Source organism: Vitis vinifera, chromosome 1 (genome assembly GCF_030704535.1).
Source record: "Vitis vinifera cultivar Pinot Noir 40024 chromosome 1, ASM3070453v1".
Classification (NCBI taxonomy): domain Eukaryota; kingdom Viridiplantae; phylum Streptophyta; class Magnoliopsida; order Vitales; family Vitaceae; genus Vitis; species Vitis vinifera.
The window spans coordinates 9,427,141-9,446,601 of NC_081805.1; the positions used below are offsets into that span (position 1 = coordinate 9,427,141).

The 19,461-nt window shown below is 35.4% G+C and overlaps 1 protein-coding gene across 1 annotated transcript; it reads right to left on the reverse strand.

The window, feature by feature from the left end:
- Positions 1 to 686: 686 nt before the first annotated feature.
- On the reverse strand, positions 687 to 2,758 carry LOC100258629 (protein RICE SALT SENSITIVE 3). Its single transcript, XM_002265724.4, has 7 exons — positions 2,484 to 2,758; positions 2,279 to 2,332; positions 2,031 to 2,204; positions 1,818 to 1,923; positions 1,672 to 1,713; positions 1,533 to 1,589; positions 687 to 1,397 (listed from the first exon to the last, which is right to left on the reverse strand). Exons 1-7 carry the CDS (start codon positions 2,618 to 2,620, stop codon positions 927 to 929), a joined length of 1,041 nt encoding a protein of 346 aa, XP_002265760.1. The 5' UTR covers positions 2,621 to 2,758; the 3' UTR covers positions 687 to 926.
- Between the last annotated feature and the right edge of the window lie 16,703 nt (positions 2,759 to 19,461).

A 19,461-nucleotide genomic window follows, 5' to 3' on the forward strand; every position in this document is an offset into this window, starting at 1 on the left:
ATTTAAGCTCCAGAAGTTTTTTAAGCTTAAATACTCTGAAGATGAAAAAGCTTCCCAAGAGCTCATCTTGGACAAATTTATGGGTTCTCTAAAATGATAATCCTCCCCATGGCAATTCTATCAAATCCAAAGTCATTAAATGAACCAAAGCAAATTTCATTTTACTGATCTATATATTGGGTCCTCAGTTTCATTTGCTGGAAGCCTGGTGCTGATGCCCACTCAGACCACATCAAGATGAGAGGTTTGTGTTGTGGTCAATGGTCATATCATATGCTAACAAAACTGTTACAACATGCATCTCCCCTCGTCCCTCTTCTCTTGGCCCAAGAGTGATTCTTCCTTCAGAACTCTCCTGAACCATCCCTGGTTCCTGGATCAAAATTCTCAGAGCCTAGCTTTTGCTCCTATCATATGCCACTTGCCAGTGCCTCCTTAGATGACTGGATATATACTAGGCAGTCTCATCAAAAGTTGCTCCTCTGTGTGCGGCTCCGCCCATAACCCAGTTAATCAAAAAAGCCATTTTTCATCCTAAGACTAATAGATGTGCAAAATTTTTTTACTGCTACAGTGATATGCTTCAGAGACTATGTTCCGTTCCAATTGTTTATTATTGGGGAATATTATCCTAGTTGTAACGTTGCAGTAATTAATATTTGTAAACATCAAATATGGTCACCCCATTGACCACAAACTTCTCTCTATTCGATTAGAGAAAAAAAAACATTAAACATGGTTGTCTATACTTATATTGGAACTGAACTGGGAGATTCATTATCACACCCTACGATAGAAAGGGCTCTTCCACAGCAAGGAAAGCTACAAATTACGCCCACTGAGGCTGAAACAAAGATGAAATTAGCTACAACGTTAGAAATGAATCTCTGGCTCCTTCAATCTAATACTCGTGTTACTAGTTATATTCAGATGTGATGATGATGAAAATGGTGCTGGTGACGATAAGCTGATATGGAACTGCTGCTCTCACCCACATCCTTTTCATGTCTGTACTCCTGATCGTCGATCTCTTCCTTGGTTACCTTCTCCATTCCCAGCAGTTCCAAAGGCCTCTGAGATGATAGAAACTGTGGCTGTGATTCACAGTAGCCTGATGTTGGCTGTGATGAGACTGGCACAACAGAAGGGAGTTTTGATAGAAGGGCTTCAAGGCTACTCATGGAAGGAGTTATCTTCATTGGCTGATTGAAGTGGTCATAGAATTCTGGTGCAGGAGCAGGAGTTCCTTGGAAGTGCCATGCGTCCGGTGCACCGTACCCATCGACTTTGAATGGGAAAGGCGAAGGTGATGGGTGTGGCAACAGCACTCCTGGGATGCTTTCAATGTAACCAAACTTCTTTCTTAGTAGAACGACATAACTCAGGTCTTCAATCACCTTGAATTCCATGAATGAGAGAAAATAAATGGCAAAATGGTACTTGTAAGTACTTGATGGAGAGAGAGGGAGAGTACTGAGAAGAGAGAGAGAGAGAGTACTGAGTAGAGAGAGAGAGAGAGAGAGAGAGAGGACCTTGTGAACAGCTCCCAATTGAATGACACCTTCTCTAACTGCAATCAGCGCAATGGTCTGCAAAATGTTTGAATCAAACCAGGAAAGCACGTCTCTAACTATCAATCTTTGGATGTGATGCTTAATTCTAATGCCATACCTTTACCCCAGACTGGAATTGGGCTTCCCATGTCCTTGGATACTGTTAAGAAACATTACTTAGTATGAAGCTGACAGACCTTCTGCGAGTAAATATAGAACATAAAATTACGAACCAGTGTAAGCAAGGATAAGAGAAATACTAACCGAATCTGCTGAGTTGTGCCATGCAGACAAGAAGTTGATTTCTTGTTCATTTGGTTCTTTGTAGACCCACTTATGACTCTGATCTGCAGCCACTTTTCCGATCAAACTGTTGACAGGATTGAATCTTCTTCGATTACTTGTGAAATCACTAGCAGGGCGAATGATCAATCAACATCTATAGAGAAGAAAAATGAAGTGGCGATTCTTTATTACCCTTCCCCATAGTTGTAGATTTCATGGGACATCTTGAAGAAGAGCTCTGGTTGGAGTCCTTGAAAGTGTTGAAATTCACAGTTGCCATAGACTGATGAGCCCACACAGTCGCTGGAGTTGATCTCGGCTGTTGAGGCAGCAAAGTTGCAGAAACCATCCTCCCAGACTAATATCCTGTCATGTATATAGTATGAGATCATCAACAAGATGCAAAATGCATGGTTTATTTTTTGCCTAAAGAAATATACCAGTTCCTCCTATTTCCTCTTGACCTATCATAGGCTCCTGCTTGGCCATCCCATCTAATAGAGAGAGAAAGAGATAGTTCATATATTAGAAAAATATGGTTAAAATAAGGAACAAAAGGATATATGCTTTCTAGAATGAACTTAGATTTGTGGGATTCTTTTCTAAAACAGATATTTCCCCAAAATTCTTTTTCTTTCTTCTCACTTGGGTGGTGGATAGTTTCTAGGCAAGATCCTCCAAAAGACTGCATAAACCCATTGAGAGTTTTCGTGAATACACAAGCTTCTCAGAGTGTGTTGAAGGAGATGAGTAACAGCTAATGGGCCGAGATGTTCTTCCATCAATCCCTAAAATCTTCTCTTGATCTCCTTTCCCAACTGTATCTTTACAAGGAGGAAAATCACAACATCCTAACCTCCCCTTTATATAATGCTAGAGCAACAAGAAAATCCCCCATTTATACCTCTCTCTCTCTCTCTCTCTCTCTCTCTCTATTGTATTTATTATTTAATCTTGCTTTAAATTTTACCAAAAATGATTTCCTGAGGGCCACCCTTTTCCTTCCCGGTTCCCAACGGTCTCTTTTTCAATCCTCCATTCAAAACTACGCTACTTTTTAGCTCCCCTCCATCATCCCTGTCATGAATTATCAGAATGACCAAACCTTATTATTTCTGGGTTTAGATCCTCTCCTCTCCTCTTCATATCTTTGAAGAGTCCAACCTCACTGCTTTAATTTCTTTACTAGTCATTTCAGTCTCAGGTTAGCTTCCCACCACCGCATTCATTTATTCAATCTCTCTTTATGAGATGACTCCACCGCCCATTGATTTTTCCGGAGATCTTCATTAATTATTTGAACTTCAACTAAATTCGCGCCCATATACGTCATCAGGTTGTTTTATATACTTATGCTGGTATGCAGCCAAGATGCCAATAGTCCAAGTGTCGGTGTGATTAGTTTTTGGCTACAATCTAGCCCTGGATCGTACTAAAACAACAGTTGATAGACAAATTCTTTGGAAATAACTAACTCCTTTGATCATAGTAGTTCTTGATGGTTTTACATTAATTTTTTTTTGTATGGAATACGGGTGGATATGTGTATCATGTGTTATTTTACCTAACATGCATGTGATCATAGGTAAATCTATTGAGTCTGCCTAACTTGAGGCTGGGGATCAGAGTTGACTGATCGATCAAGTCTTCTAATTATTAATCTTGGAAATTTTGTTACCTATAGTTTTAATTATTAGTATAGGTTTTGTGTGTACATAAATATTGGTGAAATTTTCTGCCAAGAAAAGCTATAAATCACCTACAGGGGAGTCACTCATTTGAGTCCAAACTCTATTATTGGCTTGCCCTCTCTCACTCCTTTTGTTTCACTGTATTGTAATCTTATAAACAGCACCAACAGGTTACGCAATTGTTTTTTTGTTCTCTTTTTTGAGTACTTTACCAAATGGTAGATGAATGTTGGAGTTTAACACACGAGTTGTGAATTCAAATGTCACACATGGTTGGGTCACAAACCACTGGGGAAGAGGAAGATTGTCCACTATTCTAGTGGTGGAAAGTGGGAAGTCTCCAACCTGGTGGTTTTCTAGAAACCCAGATCGAACAAGTAATACAAAGTCCAAACCTACCATCAAGGAAAGTCCTCAGAATTCTGACATGTAGATACGAGCATATACAAGGTGGGATGTTATGATCCACCACCCACCAACACCAACCTTATCATTTTCTAAATACATCCACCATGTTCTCACTTGTCATCATAGATTGTACACCGCCATTGATAGATTCAGTGCACAAAAATCACATGATGCTACATCTCTTTCTGTGTGTCTTGTTGACCATAGTAATTTCTCTTTAGACTAACTAGCTCAGCCAAGAAATGTGGCATTGATCATATGAAAACCTAAATTTTTTTGGATGTTAGAATTAGAATTTCATTCCAGACAATGTTGACCTGATATATATCATCATCCTTGTTTACAATTTTATACATCACTTGCTTTCATTCGCAAATGTACGTAGATGCAGATACGCAGATATACGAATGGCAGGACGCCAACTGACGCCAATTTACCAGAGGTACCACGCTAGAAGAGAAATTGAAGGCTAAGGGAGGAGATAGAAGAAAGATGACTCGTGAGTTTCAGGAAAATCTCTCTCTCTCTCTCTCTCTCTCTCCTCTCTGTGAATTACATGATTACTAAAAGAAGCTTTCAGTGCTTTCATTTCTCTTCCCTGACACCAAGAAAGCTTGGCAGACCATTACACTATCTTTGACCGCGCGTCCATTAACAAGAAACTATATATGCTCCCATTACCGATCCCATTTTTTTTTTTTTTTTTTAAAAAGAAGAGAAGAAAAGGAAATAATTTAGAATGAGACCCAGCATTTGTGTCCTGCATTGGCTGACAGTGACAGACATTGCTATCTTCATAATTTTCTCTTTGGCTTCTTCCTAGGAACGCAACTCCATTTGTTAGAGAGAGAGAGAGAGAGAGAGAGAGAGAGAGAGAGAGAGAGAGATGGGTTCTGTCATTCTTGTTTTTAAATTGTGTTGTGCATGAATGTACGACCCCTTATGCAGAGCGAAATAGTAGAGTTGGCGACAGAGTCTGATGCGATGATGTATGCAAAAGAGGGGGGTGTAATTGAATGGAGTTTGGATTTATTGGTTGGTAGTGATGGCCGGGTCGAATTGTAGTGGCAGTGGCACATATATAATATATAGGGGGTTGTTCTTATTCAATGAGGCACAAACAATTTTATATTGCATGGAATTGTTGAAGTTGTATGGGAGGAGAGGACTGGCAGAAGAGTCTTTGGTCAAGATAACAGGTGTGGGAACGCCCCATCCTTTTCTTCCATTAAGCAAGTGGAATCTCTGCTCTTCCCATCCCTCCCATTCTCCCCATTTCATATTTTAAATACTCAACTCCCTCATCAACTCAATAAAATAATTGAAAGATGGATACATCATTACCAGACAATACAACATAACGCCCACTCAAAAGGCAGGCAAATCTCCCTCTCCCTCCCCCAGTTCCTGCATAATTTTCTTTAATAAAAACCTACTCTCTTTTTGTAATGTTGGGTATTATTTTATAGTATATGATGGGTAGGGCTAGCTTTCCCTTTTTGTATCAAGAAACAGGAGCACTCAGTGCTGCTTTAGTTAATTGGTTTTGTTTGAAAAGGTTGGTAATTAGGTGTTGGTGAGTGATGTCCAAAACCATCTAAATTTCAGTGTTGGTCGGGTTGATGGCAATGTCTTTATCCTTGCCGTATTTTCATCCATATATAAAATGGAATCTACGATTTCCAACATGGGTCTCTGGGATTCACATGGAATTAACTTCATATATGATATTTACTTGTGCGTGCAGGAGGATTGAATGTTCATGCATGTGATAATGTAAAAATGTTTCCTGTGACATCCTACTGTATGCACCTTCCCCACCCCCACCACCCCCCGACAATTAAAAATTTAAATTAAATTCATAAAAATTAAATATTAAATACTATTATTTTAAAGTTAAAACTCCTGTTTTCTAGTAAAATAAATTTAAAATATTTGTTTCGATCCATTGAAACTGTGGTTTAAGTAGTGGTTGAATAAAAGATATAAATGAAAAATACTAAAAATTGGTTATGTAATGCATTTAATATTATATTTATTTCGTGCATTTGTAATAAAAATTTAAGTAAATTACTATTATTTTATCATTAAATGAACAATTTTAATAAAATGGTGTTGCACAAATAATTTCAATAATATAAACGTGCAAGAAATTAGAATCTTTGGCATTATAAAGCCTTAAAAACAGTTTTATATTTAAAAATAGAAAACTAATTTTAAAAATCAAAATGGTTTTTAAAGCAAAATGAAATAAAGAACAATTTTTAGAAAATAAATAGAAATTATTTTCATCAATTTTTTTTAGAGGAAAATATTGAGAAATCAAATAAACTCTAAATTAAGCAAGACTTAAAGGCAAATAAACTTAAAATTAAGTAAGACTTAATACATCATATTTATTAATAAGTTTATTAATTTAAAAAAATAATTTAAAACTCAAATAGTGAACCAATTAATACAAAAAAATTTATGGATAAAAATTGGTTTAAAATGGCTCTATAGTTTCTCTCTTATATAGAATCATTATTTTTCAAAACTTAATGTTTAGAATTTATTAACGAGCATAGTAATATTAAAAAATAATTTAAAATTTAAATAATAAACCTATTAATACAAAAAATTTATGAATAAAAATTGGTTTAGAAGGACTTTATTGTTTCTCTTTCACAAAAAAAAATCATTATTTTTCAATTAAATAAAACTTAATGCATTGGATGCATTAACAAGTTTAGTAATTTTTAAAAATAACTTAAAATTTAAATAATAAACCAATTAATACAAAAAATTTATGGATAAAAATTGGCTTGAAATAACTTTATTATTTCTCTTCTATATAAAATCATTAAATGTTAAATTAAATAAGACTTAATGTGTTTGATTTATTAACAAGTTTAGTAATTTTTAGAAATAATTTGAAACTCAAATAATAAATTTATTAACACAAAAAATTTATGGATAAAAATTAGTTTATAATGACTTTATTATTACTAGTTTGCACATAAATATATTTTTATAAATTTTTTTACTAGAAAAATAAACTTCAAATTAAGTGACACTTTGTATTAAATATATTAATAGATATAACAATTTTTAAAAATAATTTGGAACTAAAAAATTATATCTAATCATTAAAAAAAAAAAAAAAGAGACCAAAACTGATAAGTCATGACTTTATTGTTACTCCTATATATACAACTATATTTTTTTGAATCTAGATAAATAGATTATAAATTAAGAAATAATTAATAATTTAAAATTTTTATGCATTTTTAAATTTTTAAGAATAATTTGGGAACTTAAAAAATCAATCTAATTAATTACAGATTAAATTAAAACATTGTAAAACATTATGTTCGTAATTTAGTACTAAATTTGTATATGAAATGAAAAACTTCACTCATTTACATGTTAAAATGATTAAACTTTATTCCTTATTCATTTTAAATAAAATAATATTAAAAATTATTAGTTTACATTGTTATTATTCATTTTTAACAAAACAAATTTACAAAGATGTTAATATTCTTATGTTTCTAACATATACTAAAATAGTATTTTTTTTAAATATATATAATTTATGATTTTATTATAATAATATTATTCATGTTTTACTAAAAAAAATATTTATTTTTTAATTTATTTGTTATTATAATTATTTTAAATAAGACTTGAATTAAATTTAAGTAATATTATATAAATTGAATTTGCAATGTTATTACCAAATAAAAAAAAGAAAAAAAAATTTAAAAACAGTTTATTCAAATAAGTTTTTTGTTTCTCATATTTAAAAATTATTTTTAAAAACAACTTACTAAACACCCTTATTTTTATAAAACACAAAAAAGCTTTTTTTTTTTTTTTGTTTTTTAATTTAAAAACAAGTTTTAGAAAATATGGTGAAATAAACCCTTAATTTTTTTTTTATATATAATTAACTACAATGTTTTGAATATTACTTTTACTTTGTGCATTTGTTATATGAAAGTAAATTACTATTTTATTTTATATTAAATCAATAATCTTAATAAACAAACTTAAATAACATAAAAGTATAAGAATAATGTATAAAAATTATGGGTTTGTTTGATAACTATTTTAAAAAATAATTCTAAAAAACAGATTTTAAGAATAATTTTTTGAAAATGATTCTTTAATGTTTTATAGAACAAAAGCATGTTTGAGAATTTAAAATATTTTTGAATATATTTTAAAAATAATTTTTATATTTAGCGTCTTATTTTTAATCATTCTTCATATTTGTATGATTATTTTCTAAAACAATATCAAGAAAAAAGGTAAAAACAATTAAAAGATGATTTTTAAAAAACATGTTTTTTTTTGTTTTTAAGAACAAAAAATAGAAAACATATTTTTGATTCCTTATTTTTTTTTTTTGGAGAACAGAAAACTATTATCCACAATAGTTGTTGAACAAAGCCTACAAGTCAATGAGGATAAATTTTAAGTTAAACTTTTAATTATTTTCAAGATTAGAATTTGTTTGGGAACTCAATTAGGATGGTACATTTACGGATAATACCTCGGAATGTTATGCCATAAAAATACTTAAAATTCATTTAAAAATAATATTAATAGTAAATTTAAACAAAAATAAAGTTCATAAAAAAGCTAATATTCAAGCTATAAATGTAATGCTTGGAATATCCATTTGTACTGAAGCCATGATTTTTAGATATGGCTTCTAAATATATTCCGAAATCACAGTTTTTTTCTTTGTAAAAATAAAAAATAAAAAACCCATTATGGTTTTAATTTAAGTTTTTAAAAAATAATAAAATAATTTTATTGCTTTTGTTTGGTGTATTTGGAGGCCAACTTTTTGAACAAAGACATCAGAATTGTTTATGATTTTGGTGGCCAAAATGGCATTTTGACTGGAAACTCCAGAGCCTTATAATCCCACTACCTCATCATTCCTCGGTATTTATCATCATCATCATCAGCAGCATATTAAATTACAAACAAACCCATCTCCCCTCATTCTGTCTGCATCTTTGGTTGTACACAACTGGATTTGATTTGAATCTCAACTCTTGTGGGACTTGAAGTCTATTTGGATTTCTGAATGTAGGGAAAATAGCACAAGGGTTGTGCATATGGAGAAGGGTACTTCCTTTATCCTAATTTCCAAGTTACATGTCAGAGACACAAGTGGGAGACTTTGTTTGCCAATAATCATGGTCTTAGTGGAATGACAATTTTGAGGGAGCTGGACACCATATCATACACCATGAATCTAGCTAGCTCTCACCAATTACAAGGTGTGGGGTATGAGGGGAGGAAATGGAAAATATTGGAGGTAGAAGCAGAGGAGGGGGTACCCTTTAAAATTGATGAGGCAAAGATGTTGAAAAAGAGGGGTTTGGTGTGGTCAAAATGCATCCACACGCTGCCAATTCTAACTTTCCCCCACTGGGAAAAACTCCAAGTCATCACGTGAAGGCATTGGAGGTCACAATCTTGGCCTATTAAAAAAAAATAAAAAAGAAAAAAAAAATTTGAAAGGCTTTGTGTGGTGTGTACCCATCCAAACACCCAAAAGAAAAGAGCAAAAAAGAAAGAAAAGAAAGATAGTCAGTCACCTTTTCTCTAGCCTTTTCATTGCTGTAAAACAAGACTTTCTTTTAAACAACTCCAGTAATCCTTGACTTGCCTCATCCCCCACTCCCACCCTTTCCATATCATCAATGTTATTAAAAAGACCCCTTTCCCTGGTACTTCAACGGTGGGCATAAAATCTAACCCACCATAAAAGGACTTTTTTTAAGTACCACTCCCTCTTTAATCTACGCCGTCCAACCAGCTGACGACTCTCTTCCTCGTGATGATGATCATGTGCATTTATTTGATCAAATTAGTCCCATTCTTGTATTTGTTTATTTTGTTTCTAAAGGTCAACTAGAAAGCGATCTATCAAACTTTGAAGATCACCCACCGAAGCAGTCTATCAATTGGACGCTCCAGATGAGGGTCCGCCTACCCTCGTTGCATAACAGAGATATGGAACACAAAAATGAAAAATCCACTCATAGGTTTAGAGAAGATTTTTGCCTTCTATAACCTCGCCCTTTGCCTTCATCATCATAAACTATCAACGTCAACTCAATAAAAGCAACCTAGAGAATCAAGACACAACTGATTAATAATATTGATCCCACTTCTATGCCATTATCATATATGCCTGTATGCCTGTACGGTTCCACGAGTCTGGCCATGTGATTAGGCCGACGTGCTTCACTAAATCAGGACACCTGGGTGCCAAACCCTATAAATCTTGATGACTTGATACTCGATTACTTTAGTCGTGAACATGAAAACAACACATACTTAAAAGGCAGAATGCAAAACGGCCCCTTAATTTGTAGCATGAAGTTGAGTTTGTCAATTGAATTAGGGTAGAAATCATTGTTTAGAAAGAGTTTGGTTTTGAAGCAAGATTGCTATGATTGCACCACTTGAATGTGGGGCACATTGATGATGCTAGCTTGTTTAGCCAACAGAGTAGTGAAAGGGACTCACAATCATAGAGAGATGGAATAGGCATCTAAGCTCTGTGATCGAGGACAACATGACTGAGATATGTGGGGTTCAAGAGAGGGACCTTAGATCAATCACCCAAAAAGTGCTCCCCCCTTCCCTCTCCTTCTTTTCTCCTTATGCACTCAGGGCCTACCCTGCAGCTCCAACGAGGAAGAGAGGGAGAGAGAGAGAGAGATGCGACCCCGTTTGGGAGACCTCAAAAGGGGCATTACAAATCAAAGGCACCTTACATCTTCTCCCTAACTACCAACCATAGTATGTCTGAAAACCTCACTCTAGGATGTCTCCAACTATATGTCATTTCATGTCAATAAAATGGCACCAGTGCTATGTTTTTCTCCTTTTAATTTTTCAATTAGCTTTCTGTCACTTTACAGAAGGGATGGCACATGGAAGCATGGTCATAGTGTAGTTGAGATGCTCTTTGTTCTCCAACACTCGAAAGGAAATTTGAATATATGGGGGGAGTTGGTTTGGGAGTGGGTATATTCCCCCTCCCCCATGTTCACACCCATTTCTCTGGTGGTGCTTGATTAGATTCTCTCTCAATCAGGCCCAGTGATTTGGGCCCTTACAATGTCCTTAATTACGTGTGGAACATGGTACCATGAGTACCATGCTTAACTAGTAAGGTGGAGGGATGGCTACAGACCCACCTCTTTAATGGGCCACGGCCCAAATTCACGACCCCACACTTGCAATCTTCAAATCCGATGGTTGTGAAGACTGAGGAATAATCTAGTGTAGTGCAGCTAGGATGGGCCCAAAGTAAGGGCCTGTGGGGGCCCAGTAGTACAATGGTGCCACTTTTCTAATGGTTTAAGAGAGAGGGGTGGGGTAAAGTACTTGGGTACTAGAGCCAATGGGAAGCACTGAGTGGTCTCTGTCTTCTCTGTCAGCTAACCACGTCAATAAGAGTGGATCAACCAGTACTTCTAAGGACTCCTTTTGTGGACAGACAGTAGCATCCCCGCTCCACACTCTCCCTCTTTCATCACATGTGACTTCCACGTGTTTGACATTGACTTCTGCCACTTGGCATCCTTCCTTCCGTTACCCACCCAACGGCAACCCTACTCTTGTTCCCTGGCTGCCATTCCCCATTTCCCATGCCAATTATTCACCTCATTATCTCAAGTTTACTCGTTTTCCACTGGGTTTAAGGTCATCATAGTTTAACTTAAAAAGAACGGTTTCAACTTTGAATTTTCCCTGCAACATGTGGCCTCCTGTGCGATGGAGTTCAGTAGTTAGTCACATTAAGATATATCATTGACTTTGAATGTGGGTGGATGAGGTTTAGAATGACTTCATGATCAGTTACTAAACATTGGACTTGATACTTCGTTGAGGTTGTTTTTATCAGACAATAACATCTGGAAGTTCGAAGTAAAAGTAGTTTTAAACTTGGAAAAAAAGTAGCTAGAGATATGACTGTTGTGGAATCTAGGCAGCATTCTTATCAGATTATAGTGGAAGTGTTCCTATCAGATCATCATTCTTCATCTATTGGACGGACAACTGGGCCTCGGGACATGCTGCTATTGTCCAGTACAACCAATCATCTTGGGGACAATATTAAAAATAATGGTAGAGTAGTTGCTGGATTTGATTCTTGCGACAAAATAGAATGATGCAGTTTAATTCATTTTTTGTGCTCTCTCTTGCCTTCTTGCCTTCTTGCCTTCTTGCCTTCTTGCCTTCATGTATATGTAATATCAAATTCTCTGCTTAAATCAGCAAAAATCTAATTTACCTGATCAGGAAGGTGGTCTTAATCCCAGATAATCTAGATACTAGCTCTGACACTTTCGAGGCAGACCTGATGAATTAAAAGAGCCTAGAAAAGATAAAAAATAAAGATCAAGTGATATGTCAATAATGTAACACCATGAGATCGGCCACACAAATTGTGAGCATGTGTGTGCCAAGGTCCATGACTGATGAGTTCCAGCAGATGAGTGGATTGAGGAAATGGCATGACGTTTACAGCTGTCTGGAGATAAGCATGCATGTCAATGTTAAGCAGCTTGAGTCAAGCTCAAAAAAAAAATATGTGAATCAACTTAGCATCATTTGGTAACACTATGTGTCTCCTTAGTTGCTTATGCTGATGAGGATCCAGCTGTAAGGGAAACTTGCTTATGGATTTCACAACGAAAAAGTTAAGTGAAAAGGTAACTTTTAATGCCGACTGATGTTGAATTTTTACCTGAACAAACTAAGTGGAGGAAATCAAGGCTGACACCAATAAAATTGGCTTCTTAGCCAAGGGGGGGCCAATCTGCTCCTCAAGACATTAAGCCAAAGACAGCTAAGCACCATTTGCTTGCTCAACACCAACATACACAAAGTCTGTAATTTTACTTTTTGTAATGCAAATAATTCAGAGGCGCCACTTACATCTCTTCTAATCTTTCGATCAATGTTCGGATACCCTCACAAGGACTTTTCATTATCATCTCTTCCTCCCTATTGCAGACTGCTTTGAATTTAATTTCATTTCCAGGCTATGTAAAGTGTAAACTAGCTAAATGATATCTCAGAGGAAACCCCAGAGATCAAGGGGAGGGCAAGTATGCAGATTGGTCCTTGTACCTTGCCCATGTAAAGCTGATCTGAGGCCACCACTAGCAGGAAATTGCCAATTGATACCCGAAAGAATGGTACTCCATAAAGTCATTCAGACCTTTGGACCACATTGAACAGATAAAAGATATGATGGTCCAAACCCTAAGCCCCCTAAAACTGACACGTGCATTAAAGCCAAACATGATTTACTTCCATAAAGCAATTCATGCCCATGAACATATATATCAAATTTCAAACTTTCAATATATGTGTCAACAACAATTCCAATTAAATTCCTTTCTCAAATATGATGGTTTCCGCTATCTGACACATGCATTAATGCCCCTTTTGTTCTACTGCAGCAGCATCTGATGTCTACATAGCTCTAACTACTGTAGATTTGCTCCACAGGAAGCCTTTTACGTACTTGTAAGACATTAAAACAAATTCTACAACCATCTAACATGAAGGCAAGTAGGGTCATTCGTTTATTATTTAGATGTAACATTCACCTCATGTTGTGCCTATACTTCAATGCACAATAACAACACGGAGAATGATTAGGATATAGACCTCTGTCAATAGCATTGATACTCTTCCTTGCTTTCCTTCTTGATCTCCCATGTAAAGGAGAAAATTAACCAGATTATGACCATCCAAAAACTAGCCAGAACAGATATCACTGTATTCAATCACTTTCAAAAGTTTCCTTTTATATTTACTTTTACCAACCCCTATTGTGCTTACCCTCGATACCATCACATACACTATACTCCTGTCAATGTTGGGGTAAAGGGAGTTGGAAATTCCACAAAATTCTTGTGCATGCATCAGAATCACAAAAAAATAAAATAAAATTTGTTGTAATCTATGCTGCTTTCTCAGAAGGATGAAGACAGTTCATTAATTCCACGCTCCTGTTGTAATCTAAAGAGATTAGATAGGGCCAAGAAGTCAGCATTTCAGAAAGATTTGTTGCATAAATTTTCTGATGAAATATTTCCACATCGATCCTCCACCTTTTCCTCTCCAGAATTTAATTATTAAAGCATTTACCTTTTGCCTACTATGAAAAAAGTTTCTGATACAGTCATATCACCGCCAGAAAGGATAGAGTAGGAGCTAGGGAGATTCCACCAAGACACAATGTAGGTGATAGGAAAATGAGTAGAAAACAATGGAAATCCCATATAAGGTTCTTGTTAAAACAAAGACCATCATTTTCTGTGCATGTTTATGAGCTAGCATATATACTAGCGTTCACAATGTGTTCCTTCTTCTCTGCTCATGGCTGCAAAAACTTGCATTTCTCCGTTTTCTCTATGTTTATGAGTCCGCTATCCTATGGGCTCAAGGCTCACAAACTTGGGCCAGGTATGCTACAAACTACAACACCCCCAAGTGGCTCCTCTTGAACTCAATGCTAAAATTTCTAGAATTGTTTCTGGAGAGCCTCTCCCTTCAATCAAACTCTCATAAGCTTCGGCCCAGTTGAATGTCTACATCAATTTGTCTGAGCTGGGCCTGGAGAAGCTAAACTAGAACACCCGGCCGGAGCCAGTTCAAACAACGTGCCTATAAGAGACGTCTGGAGAAGAGAGACGAAACTAACAGAGAAGAATATTGCGGAAAGTTTCTCTGTTTGTTTTCTGTATATCCTCATACATTCTTTATCACATCTGAGCCCTAACTAACTTACACACTCAGCTTTATTTCCTACACATCTGTTGTAAGATGATAATCAACTCAGTTAGGCCGTTAGATTAGTTGATTCTGTTAGATTGTTAGAACCACTGTAACTATCTTCCCAATATCTTCTCATGTATTCTTGAATCATATAATTAAAGGAAAAGCTCTGTTGAGGTTTTTCATGAACAGAGCATTAGATCCTCACCTCTTCTCTTATATGTCTCATGGTATCAGAGCTCTAAACTGGTTGAAAACACTTCTCCTTCCTCCACAACTTCTTCAAATCCACTTGAATCAAATCCTTCCCAATTTGCTAATTAGATCTTGCCTTGACTGAATCACACCTTATCAGTGAAACTCAATCGAAACGATTATCTGCTATGAAGAGAGCAGATGCTAAATGTGATCATATCGAGTGGTCTATAAGACTTGATAAGAATCTCCATAGATCTATGGTGGTGAATCTGGAGGACACTCTTTGGCAAAGACAAAATAGGTTGCTGATGGGTTGGATTTACTCAGCATTGACTGAATCCATCATGTCTCGAATTATTGGAATCACCACAGCACAATCAGTTTGGAACTCTCTTGAAAGGATGTCCACTGCAATTAATGGAGCTTCGATTCATGCTTCAAACAACCAAGAAAGGAGGCATGAAAATGATGGATTACATCTTAACGATCCAAGGCATAATAGATAATCTTGCTGCTATTGGTGAGAATTTCTGACACTGATCATATCTTGTATCTTTTAGGTAGATTAGGTGCAGAATATAATTCCTTTGTTGTGACTATGACTACAAGACCTGCTGACATTAGTCTTGAACAAGTTCACATTATGTTACTTACCCATGAAAATAGGTAGGTTAGATCAACAAAATTCCATTGATGACAACAACTTGATTCAAGTAAATACTGCTACCTATCATAGTAGTAACAGAAAGAAAGGAAAATTCCAGCAACCTTTCTATGGCCATTTTCATCAATCATATGGTCAAGGAAATCAGCAACCTAACACCTTATCAAGCCAAAGCCATTTTGGAGAAAACCCGGTTAATATGAAGTTCCAGCAGTATGCCAGCACACAAAATGCTAACATGACATCTCACCAGTCAAAAGCAACACCTCTTGAGGCAAGCCTCAATGTTAGGTTTGCAAGAAATTAGGACATGAAGCATTAGACTGCTGCCATCGCTTTGATAACAACTATAGCTCCCCAAGAAACTCACAGATGATTGTTCTTGCAACCCCAAACATAACAGCTGACAATTCTTGGTATATGGATTCAGGTGCTACTCATCACATCACTCATGATCTAACCAGCTTGAACAACACCAATCCATTTTCTGGAGCAGACAAGGTCTTAGTTAGCAATGGTAAAGCTCTAGATATTTCCAGTACTACCCAATTTATCATTCCATCTAAGATTCGTCCTAGTACTTTAAATAAAGTCCTAAGTGTCCCACAAATCTCAACAAATCTTCTTAACGTTAATAAACTTTGTCATGATAACAATGCTTTTGTTAAATTTTAAGCTAACTCTTTCTTTGTCAAGGATCTATCGTCGAAGCAGGTCCTTCTTCAATGCCAGCTTGATCGAGGTCTTTACAAAGTTTCCTCATCAGATTCTACAGCCTCTAGTTCAGGTCCTCTGTTTTACACTTCAATCAATCCATCTGCCTTCGTTGTTTGGAAAAAGAATTGCCGTCTTTGGCATTCTCATTTGGGCCATCTTGCTGATCCCACTGTTAATCGTGTTTTACAACTCTTTAATGAGCCTCCTATTATCTCAAATTCAGTTTGTGAATCTTGTCAAATGGCCAAGAGTCATCGGTTACCCTTTGTTGTATCTAATTCTAGAGCAATAAAATCATTTTCTTTACTGCACATTGATCTTTGGGTCCTTCTCCAGTAGAATCTGTAGATGGTGCTCACCATTTCTTATTGTTTGTTGATGATCATATTCACTTCTCTTGGCTCTATTTATTGAAAACTAAAGATGAAGCTTTCACCCACTTTCTACACTTTCAAGCTATGGTTGAAAAACAATTTGAGGCGAGAGATTAGGGCCTTTACAAATCACCTACTCAATCATGGTATTACTCAGAGTTTCCTGCTCTCATACACCATTACAGAATAGTAGAGTTGAGAGAAAAAATAAACATGTAGTTAAGATGGGACTTAGCTTGCTGGCTCATTCTAAAATGCCTTTTTCATATTGACCTTATGCTTTTCAAACTATTTCTAACGTTTCTCCCCGTCAAACATTATATGTTGTACCAAATTATTCTTTTTTGAAAGTCCTGGTTGTTCCTATTTTCCTTTCCTTAGGCCCTATAATCAACACAAGTTACAGTTTCGGTTAGTTAAGTGTGTTTTCCTAGGTTGTAACTCCAAACATAAGGGTTATTTGTGTTTGGATAGACTTTTTGGTAAAATTTACATTTCCAGACACGTTATTTTTTTATGAAGTTTTTCCATTTTCTGATCCTCTTATTGCTTTATCTGGTTCACCTCCACCCAATATTTCCATCCCTACACATTCTTCTTTACTGTCTCCTCCTATTTCATCTACTGTTCCAACTTCCATAACAATTCCCTGTCCTAATTCTATTGCTTTGCATCTATCTTTTGGTTCACCTTTTCTTCCAGATTTAGCTCATCCAACTGAATTAGTTTCTCCATCTAGCTCAGAACCAACAAATCTATCTCCAATTTCCCATTCTATATTTCACAATACGCATCCAATGGTCACCCGCTCTAAGAATGGTATTCCTAAACCTAAAGTTTTCCTAACTACTCATCTTTCTGTTTTTTCGCCTTCCACTTATAAACAAGTTGTAACTAAGAATTGGGTTCAAGCTATGCAAGTTGAGTATGATGCTTTACAAAAACACAATACCTGGACATTGGTTCCACCCCTTTCTAATCACAATATAATTAGATGTAAATAGGTTTATAAGCTTAAATATAAAGTTGATGGTAACATCAAGAGGTACAAAGCTCATCTTGTGGCCAAGGGTTTTCATCAAATTCAAGGAATTGACTATGTTGAGACATTTAGCCCCATTGTCAAGTCTCTTACTATTCAAATTATTCTAATCTTAGCATTGTCCAAGGGTTGGCTCATTCATCAGTTGGATGTGAATAATGCATTCCTTAATGGTGATCTTGATGAAGTTGTTTTTATGTCACAATCACAAGGATTTGAATGCTCCATCCATCCTCATTATGTTTGTCAATTAAACAAAGCTCTCTATGGCCTTAAATAGGGCCAAGAGCTTGGTTTACTATGTTAAGTAGATTTTTATTAGAGCAAGGCTTTCACAACTCCAAGTTAGATTCTTTATGTTTCTTTATACTAGTGATTGTGTTGCTCATATATGTTGATGACATTCTTGTTACTAATATACTAGTGATTCAACCTTGGTGCATAGCTTAATTAATGACTTGAATTCCAAATTTGCCTTAAAAGATCTTGGTTGTGACATTCCACATCGGATAAGAGGGAAAATTCTTGACATTATATAGGTATGGACTCTTCTTAATCCTATAGTGGTGTTTTAAAGCCATGAGGGTCATTTTGAGCATAGAATAGACAATATTTACACAATTGGATGCGAGTCTTTATAGAATGATATTAGAGCTGATCCTCGACTCTGATATGGGGGATTGTTTGGCCCCGTGAGGGGTATTTGTTTGTTTGACTTCATAATCCCGTGAGACACAACGGGGATGCTATGTTTGCATGACAAGGTGTTTGTAATGTTGCATATTGGATAGGGGGGAAGTTACTAGGGTTATATATGTATACACTTCTTTTAACTTTGTAAATGTGTTTTAAAACCATGAAAACTCATTTGGGCTTAGAGCAAACAATATCTATACAATTAGGTGTATGTCATTTTGTAATGACCTGCATAATATTGAACATCTCATATAACTTATACCATTTCTTACTGTATGGATAACAAATTAAAACACAATAAGAGATTTTTGTATCAAACTTGGTTTTTGCAGCACTAGTATTGGTTGACAAACACACATAACCAAACACTCTCAAATGATTATAAGAGGAATGGATCCAAAAAGCAACTCATAAGGTGTTTTTCTTGAAAGGAGAGGGGTAGGAGTTCTATTATCATGTATTTGATAGTCAAAACACGCTCACTCCAAAAATGAATTGGGAGGTTAGCTTGAAAATGCAAGGCTCTAGCAATATTTAGACCATATTTGCTCTCCACGACTCCATTTTGTTGAGGGTTGTTAGTGCAAGTTGTTTCATGCATAATTCCCTTATTTTGATAAAACTCTTTCATGTCAAATTCGAACTCATTATTGGAACGAACAATTTTAATTTTCCTACAAAATTGAGTTTCAACATAAGCATGAAATGATTGTAAAGTAGGCTAGTTTCCAAGTACTCCTTGTATAATTATCCATAATAGTAAGAAAATATGGGCCTACTAGAAGAAGTTGCATAGTATTTTTCCTAAAATATCGCAATGAATCAAATCAAAAGGAGGAATAGATTTTTTATTACTCAAAGGAAAGTAAAACATGCTTGTTTAGCAAGAAGATGGACTTTACACATTCAAGTTTTAACAAAAGGATTCATACCAAAAATATATTTGGAAAATAATTTGATATGACTAAAACTAGGGTGTCCTAAATGTTGATGCCACAAGGTAGGATTTGAAGAA

Coding starts and splice junctions, on each gene's coding strand:
- LOC100258629 (XM_002265724.4), bottom strand. CDS start 2,620: ATGGAAGAACATCTCGGCCCATTAGCTGTTACTCATCTCCTTCAACAC. Junction 2,333..2,483: donor AGAAACTATCCACCACCCAA/GTGAGAAGAAAG, acceptor TCTCTCTATTAG/ATGGGATGGCCAAGCAGGAG. Junction 1,714..1,817: donor GGCACAACTCAGCAGATTCG/GTTAGTATTTCT, acceptor GTTTCTTAACAG/TATCCAAGGACATGGGAAGC.